The sequence below is a fragment of the Harpia harpyja genome, chromosome 6 (assembly GCF_026419915.1).
Source record: "Harpia harpyja isolate bHarHar1 chromosome 6, bHarHar1 primary haplotype, whole genome shotgun sequence".
Taxonomy (NCBI): Eukaryota; Metazoa; Chordata; class Aves; order Accipitriformes; family Accipitridae; genus Harpia; species Harpia harpyja.
Window position 1 is genome coordinate 29,252,495 of NC_068945.1, and position 8,401 is coordinate 29,260,895.

Below are 8,401 nucleotides of genomic sequence, written 5' to 3' on the forward strand. Positions count from 1 at the left end.
ACACGGGGTAGAGACCGGGAGTAATTAACGCAGTCTTCCTCTTTTCCTGTCTAAAGAGGCAAACGGAGCCTTTAACTGGAGAGGGAAGAAAGGGCCGAGGGGGAGCGAGGAGACATAAGTGGAAAAAGTGCAGAGGGTCTCTGTGTCAAACGGGGCGGGAGAGCTGTGCCATCTCAGCCCACCCCTCACTGACCCCCAGCAGGGCCCTGGGCTCCTGGGGAAACCGTGATGGGGCGAGCATGGGGCAGGGGTGGGATTTTTGTCGAAGGCACCTAATCCTAATGGGGCTTCCCTGCCCACCCGCCTGGGGCTGCTCTGCCTATCACCAGCTTGCAATAGATGTCTTAATGCGGGAGGATCTTGTTTCATGGCAAAGCTGTTGCGTTTCTCTCTTCCCCTCCCTCCTGGGCTGCCACCTTTCCCCAGCCTTGTCAAACAGCTGGGCTTGTAAGGCCACCTGTCTTTATAGGATGGTAATTTCCAAACACCTTTGGCTTTCTTCCTCCTGTTTTTTGCTGTAACAGTTCCATGCCCCACACGGTTGGTTGATGGCTAGAAGTGTTTATCTTTTAAAGCTGCCTCAATTTGAACAAACTTCTGACTTTAAAATGGGGCCGAGCAGGGGAGTCCCCAACCCAGGCTGCCGTGGGGAATAGGTTGGGCACATCACTTATGATGGGATCACTTATGGGATCAGTGATCCCAGACCACTGATCAAATTTTGCAGGAAATAGAAAGGTTTTGATCTGCTTATGTTTTAATTCTGAGGAGCTGCTGGGAATTCAGGCAATGTTTTCACTGATGATAACTTTTAAGTTTTCTGCCCTAAGATTTGAGCCAGTGCAGGATCTTGTATTGTTGCTGTTTGCAGTCCCACTCAGGGCTCTTTAACTGTTTCTGAAGCTGTGAAAGCACAATGCTCTCAAAAACAAAAACAAACTTGTGGATTCCAACTTTTCCACATGGCTGGAGGGAGCCTTGGGAAGAAAAAGCAAGTATTTGGCTTTGTTGTTTAAGTCATCAAAGCATGCTGTAAACACTACGGAAGCTTTTTGCACCGGTTCTTTCCAGGGTAATGTGCCTCTGTGTCCTGCAAAAACAAACCCTGCATCTTTGGCAAATTGGCATTGCTCTGATGGTGCCGGGCTCTCTCCTTTGCACCTTGTGCAATATCCATGTCGCCGCGGTGGGGACAAGTCCAGAAAAAATGCTCTCGCCAGACTGTACGTACAGCCCTGTTGTGTCCTGCATGCCTTTCCTAAGCTCTGCTCTTCTTGAAGCCTCTGGCTGGTGATTTTCCTGATCTCTTTGTCTTGCGAGGCTTGCTTGCAGCCTTGGTCTTGCCAGGACTGCTTCCCCCAGCCTCGCCTCGGCCCCATCCAGGGCAGGTTTGGAAAGTGGTGGAAAGCTTCACCTTCAGCCCCTGGGCTTCTGCAGGGGACCCACAGGTGGCCCCTACACGGAGGTTGAGTTTCTCGATCCACCTGGAAATGTGGCAGGAGATCAGGGAAAGGAATGGGAGACGGGGCAAAGGGTGAGGAGAAACTCGGTGCCCGTGAGCGGGTGCGGGTTGCTTCAAAGCCAGGCCAGGATGCTCAGGCTCTCACCCGGGTGACCTTTGAATATCCCAGTATCTGCCCTCCCCAGCATGTGGCTGCTTTCCCTGCACCAGGAAGACCTGGGCTACTTCCACCCTTGCACACAAGTGCGTGCTCTATCTCACCACCATGGGAGAAGACCCAAAATGGGCAGCATGCCGTGGGCTTGTGCCTCTGGTGCAGCAGGGTCCAGCTGTCCCCTGGTGCTGTCCCCCCCCCACGCCACGGCACTTACCTGCGCAGGGGAAGGAGCTGGCAGTCGCAGCGGAAAGGCACGTCCCTCAGGTTGAGGATCTCCAGCCCGGTGAAGTTGCTCATGTCAGGGATGTTGCTCATTTTGTTGCTCTCCAGGTAGAGGCTTCTGATCTTGGGACCAAGGCCAGCAAAGGCACCAGGGGAAATCTGCAATGAAGCGAGGGTGAGTCAGGGGGGTCCTGATGGAGGCGGGGGAGCAAATCTCTGCCACTGCACTGTTAAGCAGCCTGAGGGGCTGAGAGTGTCTGTCCTGAACCTGGTGGCCCTGTGAAAGAGCTGTTTTAAATAGCAGCACATGTACTTCAGGGACTGTTAATTAACTCAACCAGTTTCGGTCACATTTGGGGGTTCACTAGACCCTGCTCCGTCTTCCTGGAAAGATAGTGACATGCAGGAGGTCTTAGAGCGATCCCTGGGTGCTGTGGATGGTGGATAGTCCTTACGAGAGTGGTGCTAACATCACTTTCTTTAGAGGATGTTGGAATTCAGGGTAATAGCAGTGAAAAATCCCACAGGAGAGATTGTAGTAAGAGCAGGAGAAATATGGCCAGGGCTGGGGGGGGGGGGGTTGGGGAATGGTCTGGAACCCACTGACGCTGGGTGTCTCTAAGGAGGAGCAAGCCTGTCCTGGGGGACAGGCTGGAGTGAGACAACGCTCCAGCTAAGCCCAAGGAAGCCTCTGCTCCTGGCCGGGCTACGGAGCATCTCCGGAAGCCTTGGGAGTTCAGGGACATCCGTTCAGATGTCTCTGTGGGGGCCACCAGCCCTGGGCACTGGAATGAGATGGCTGCGCCCCTGGGGGGCGGTCCCCAGCCAAGCGCACCTGCTCCAGGCCCATGCTGTCCAGGTAGAGGTGCTGCAGGCTGGAGGCCACCGGCAGGAAGGCGCCGTCCCCCATGCGCTTGATGGGATTTCGGGACAACTTCAGCTCGCTCAGGGCGGGCAGGCCCCGCAGGGCAGCTGTGGGCACCTCGACCAGGCGGTTTCCCTCCAGGTGCAGCTTCTCCAGCATCTGGGCAGGAGCCAGAGCAGCGGGGGCAACGTGCCCGATGGTGTTCCCGGCGAGGTAGAGCCAGCGCAGCCCCCCGGCCCCGGCCAGGTCTCCCTCCAGCAGCTCCCCGATGGCGTTGTGCTGCAGGTGGAGGGAGATGAGGTTGGGCAGGAGCGCGAAGGCACCCGCTGGCAGGCGGGTGAAGGCGTTGCGGTCCAGGTCGAGATAAGCCAGCCGCGGGACCCCCTCGAAGGCGGCCGCCGCCAAGGCAGAGAGGAGGTTGTCGGCGAGGTAGAGGTAGACCAGGCTCTCCAGCCCCCGCAGCGCCCCGGGGCACAGTGCCCTGATGCCGCAGCTCTGCAGGTGGAGGGACGCCAGCTCCTTCAGGCCGGGGAAGGCGCCCGGCGGCACCGTCCTGAAGGTGTTTCGGCGCAGGTCGAGGAGACGGGTGTCCCCGGGGAAGCCGTGGGGGATCTCCCGCAGGTCCCTGTTCTCGCAGGACCCGTGATGGAAATCGGGGGAGCAGGCGCAGCCCTGGGGGCAATGCCGGCCGCTGGCCATCCTCGGCCGTGCCGAAGGTGCAGCGGGGCTGGGGGGCGGCCAGGGGTGGCCGCACCTCATCTCGGGGGGCCTTAGGGAGTCGAGGGGCCGGCCGCGGAGGGCAGGGGGTGCGGCGCAGGACCCCTCCACCTGCACCCGCGCCCTCACCAGCCAGTCGCGGAAGGGGCGCAGGAGGCAGGAGCAGAGCAGGGGGTTCCCGGCCAGGCTGACCTTCGCCAGCCCCCCGGCCCCGGCCAGGGGCGGCAGCCCCCGCAGCTGGTTTTCACGGAGGTCCAGCGTACGCAGCTGGGGGCTGTGGGCGAAGGCATCGGGTGCCACGTCCTGGAGGGCAGCGTGGTCCAAGAAGAGATGCTTCAGGGAGGTCATGGCCAGGGCTTCCTCGGCCACGTAGGTGATGGGGTTGTGGCCCAAGTCCAGCCGGGTGGCCGCATCCAGCCTGGCCAGGGCCTCGCCAGGCAGCGCCTGCAGCTCGTTGTGGTCCAGACTCAGCCTGCGCAGGGCAGGCAGGGTGGCAAAGGCCTCACTGCCCAGCACATGGAGGGCGTTGTGGGACAGCCGGAGCCACCGGAGGGCCTGCAGACCTTGGAAGACCATGTCGGGGAGGTAGACCAAGGCGTTCGCCCTCAGGTCGAGGACAGTGAGGGACCCCAGGTGGCCAAAAGCACCCGGCTGGATCTCCTCAATGCGGTTTCCCTCCAGGATGAGCTGCTGGAGGGAGGAGAGCCCGTCCAGGGACTCCTGGTAGAGGAGGGCTATGCCATTGGAGGCCAGGTTGAGGTAGACCAGCCTCCCCAGCCCCCGGAACGCCCCTTCTTCCAGCTTCTCCACCTTGCAGCGCTGCAGGTCCAAGTGCGTGAGGTATGGGGTGGCGAGGAAGGTTCCCACCGGAATGACCGCGAAGCTGTTGCCCCGAAGGTTCAGTTTTTTGGTGAGCTGTCGGTCACACAGATAAAACGCTGAGTTACCCCAGAGCTGCCATCTCCACCTCCTCTTCCCCCTGTTCCCTGCCCACCCCTTTGCCCACCTGCGGGATGGTGCTGGGGACAGCCGTCAGGGTCCCGTTGAGGCAGAGGACGTGGGCGCGGAGGTTGTCGCAGACGCAGGGTGCGGGGCAGCAGGCAGCAGCTGCCCCCCCCAGCGCCAGGGCCACCGCGAGCAGGAGGAGCCCCCGGGACAGCCTCATGGCGGAGGGTACTTGCGGCTGGGGAGAGACAGCGGTGAGGCCATGTGTCCCCAAACAGCATCGCCTACGGATACCGGGTGCCGTGGGGGCTGTTGCTGTGATCTGGTGGGGCGGGTCTCACTGGCTCTTGCTCTCACACCGTGATTTTATAGGTTATAAATGAGGGAGAGAGGGGGAAGAAGGAGAAAAGCAATAGAATGAAAAGCGAAGGTCACAGATAGCAGGTCTCCACTTGGAAACAGCTTTTACCTGGGTTATCTAAACTCCCTGTGCAATAATTGGGAGCATCTGTGAGGGGCTTGGCAGGAGCACGGTGGTCACTCATGGGGAACTGGCTTGGAGCAGGCACCCCCCCACACCCCTTTTCTTCATATATCACTAGCATAAAATTGTATTCATCTGTACAAGGTATCAATATTCATCCTACAATCAAGGCTTGGGGTTTTGTTTGTAAGGAAGGCAAGCAGGTATAGCCACGCAGGGGATGTGATCACGCTGGCTTGCTGAGCTGCCACCTTTCTTTTAATTGCAAATGTCCTATCTCTACCACCCTGGCCACCTCCCAGCTCTGCACCTCCCACCCTGCACGCTCCCAGCTCCGCCCCCCCCCCCCCCCAAGCTATTCATAGCAGTTTTTGGAATAGATCTCCACTGTTTAGCTCCAGGAAGGACGGGTTGGTTTTGGCTAGGCAGCAGCGAGCCCCTGGGGTGGAGGTGCTGGAGAGAGGCCAAGGCTGGAGCGAGCACGGGGGGGACGGTGGGGCTGCAGAGATGGCCAATACACCCCACCCCACCCCCCAAGCTCTGGGGAGCAGCAGCAGTGGGGTCTGTAAGGCTCAACCCGTGGACCCACCGTGGTGCCCATCTCGCCCACCATGGCTCATCATCCCCCACGGTCCCATGCCCCCACTCTGCCCTCCTGCCGCCGCCACAGCCAGCCCTGCCTCGGCGCCCCCCACACGCACCGGGGTCACCCCCACACACCATGCAGCCACCGGCGAGTGCCACCAATGCAATGGCCCCAGCTCAGCCCCCCCCATCCTGCGCCTGGGCACTGCCACGTGCTGGGCACCATCCTGCCACCCGCTCCCACACACCTGGGGGGGTGTCACTCACCCAGGGGCTGGGGGTACCTGCTCCTCAAGAGGTGGCAAAAAAAAAAAAAAAAAAAGAGGCGAAAGCGGTTCCCCCACCTCGTCCGGCGGCTGCCAAGTTCCTGCAAGTTTGCTCTCCTCGCAGAAGTGAGAGTTGAATGGGCCCTGTTGTGCCGTTTTCCCAGCAGCGCTCACCGGACAGAGCCAGCAACGCAGGAGGAGGAGAAGGAGGAGGAGGGGAGGAAAGGTAAAACACCCCTGGAAAGAGGGCAGTGACCCAGACATCGCCTCCCCCTCGCCTCGCAGGGGGCCAGGAGCCAAAGCCTGGCACGTCGCAGCACCAGCCCGGCCAGAGCCCGTGTGGGATTTGCACTTTCCTTTCCTGGCTGCGTAAGTCACAGGAGTTACGGAGGTGCAGGGCAGAAAGGTGACATCCAAAATTGCAACAGCGGCAGTAAGCATGAGCAAAAGGAAGGAGGCACCTGGCAAGGCAGGCTGCAGGGCCGTGCCACATTTACAGCCCTCCGTTCTCCTGATTTTGCTTCACTTGTTTTGAAGAGGCCAGGGGTGGCAGTGCCTGTGTGAAACAGCATTTGCTTGCAGAAGGGCATGGAGGTCTTTGTTTTCCTTCCCGACTCTGTCATTTCCCTTTTTTGGCTCTGCATTGCGCTCTCCCAGGGAATGTGAGCAGGTCTGCAGCCCGAAAAAATCTGGAAGATTTGATACTAATGTCTTCTCCCCTTCAAGCCCTTCCCCTATTCAGCAATCTCAGTTGCCAGAACCAGTATGTCACATCCCAGTGGCACCTGTGGGTGATGGACCCACCGGCCAGGGTCCGCAAGCCTCCCCACGGCCAGATGGCCAAACCCTCCCTGGCCGCTGCCTTGGGCCGGCATCTCCTCCGTCCCTGCGGGCTCCCGGGATGCTTCTTGCTCTCCTGACGCAGGGTGACTGCCCGACCGCACCAATGCGACGAGCAGCTTGGAGGCAGCGGCTCTCCTGCTCATCTCCGCTCTGCTGCGCAGGGAGGACCACCGGGGACGTGGGTCTACAGGGGACGAACCTGCTCCAGGCTGGCAGGAGTCACCCTGGGGGGCTCGCTGCCTGCACCAAACCACAAAGACCCATTTCGGGGTCCCTCAGGGAGGGCCAGCTGAACGGAGCAGTGCCTGTTCTGCGTCACAGCCATGCTCCGGCCGGCACTGGTGCCGTGGCTGGTAGCCTTCACCCTGCCCTGCTCCGTGCCGCCAGCGCAGCCGGACCCTCGTGCCCCCCCCGAAACTGCTGCTGCTCTGTCTGGCAGTGCTGTGTCCAGTGCCCCGCCAGCCTGTGTCCTCACTGCCCGCTGCCATCCCCCTGCCACCACAGAGGTGACCTTGCAGCACCCCCTCTTCTCCACGCTGGATGCCGGCTTCTTCCCAGACCTGCCGGACATCACTGCCCTCCACCTAAGGGGCGGGGGGGGGGGGGGGGGGGGGGGGGGGAGCAGCTCCGGCCAGGCACTTCCAGGGGTCTGAGAAACCTTGACCACCTCCAGCCGAACCTCAGCCTCCTCCGTCCTGCTGCTGGCCACCCTGCAGCTCAGCAACAACCCCAGCTGACACAAAACCACCCACTGCGGCCACCATCACCCCCGCCACAACTCTGGCCACTGTCTGGGCCCCCCACCAGCCCCCCTGGCCAGGAGCCCCCAGCCCTGCCCAGCCAGCCACCTTCTTGGCAGTGGCCTGGGCTCTGCTGGAGGACTACGGGGAGGTGGAGGTGCATACCAAGCACCCAGTGCCACGTCTGCCCTTTCCCCAGGCTTTTGGGTTGTTCGCTTACCCAGCGATGATCTTGCCAGCTTTAGCTTCTGCCAAGGCTGCAGGGAGGCAGCCAGTCTTTGCTTTCTCTGCTGGGGCACAGGACATGAAGGCAGCACACTTGAACTTCCACTTGGTGGGGTTTAACCCACCTCTGCCAGGCTGGGTACTTTTGCTTTCCATTAAAGAAAAAGTTTCACCTTTGCCTGCAAGGAGCCCGATCCTATGACTACCACTACAGGGTTTCACTGCTCACAGATGCACCCAAAACTGCTCCGTGCAGACAGAGCTCTGCACTGCAGCTGCCTTGCTGGACTAAAGAAGTTCAAATTAAAAATACTTCTGACAACAGCAGTGCTTTTGGGGTGAGATGGTTGCACAAGACAGGCTGAAGCAGTACTGGAATGAATCCACATTCCTCCAGGGCACCACTGGGAAACAGTCATCCTCTGGGAGCAACTACTAATGGAAACCAGAGTTAGCAATTCCCATCCTGTTTTTTTTTTTTTTTTTCCCTAATCCTGAGGCATAAGCCAATTTTAAGGGACTTCTGAGTCCATGTGAATCTGTCTTCTGCAGAGACTGTCACTTCTACCCTCACACCCCCCTTTTTCCTATAGACATCTAATCTTGACCCTGAATCCCAGGACCAGGACAATCCTGTTTCTATATATTGTTTGCTTTAGAAAGAAACTTAGGGATCAACATCTCACGCTTGTTCTGCTACTATGGCTTGGCTACTCAAAGCTTCCCATGCAGGTTCTCACCATGACCTGGCCCACAGACCATCATGCAATCATCAGCACCATCCCTCCGACCTTCACAGGCTCTGTTGGACAGCCTTGCACCCAGGACACACTCCATGGGACCCACTGCAGACAGCCTGCTGTGAAGATTAACCCCTTGGCTTGGTCTCT

General features: G+C 59.5%; 1 protein-coding gene across 1 annotated transcript; it reads right to left on the reverse strand.

The window, feature by feature from the left end:
• Positions 1 to 315: 315 nt before the first annotated feature.
• On the reverse strand, positions 316 to 6,512 carry CHADL (chondroadherin like). The gene is given in 6 exon segments (XM_052789540.1): positions 316 to 1,484; positions 1,834 to 2,000; positions 2,677 to 4,338; positions 4,430 to 4,606; positions 5,782 to 6,119; positions 6,122 to 6,512. Coding segments are annotated over 6 exon segments (2,796 nt in total). The 5' UTR covers positions 6,348 to 6,512; the 3' UTR covers positions 316 to 1,258.
• Positions 6,513 to 8,401: the final 1,889 nt, after the last annotated feature.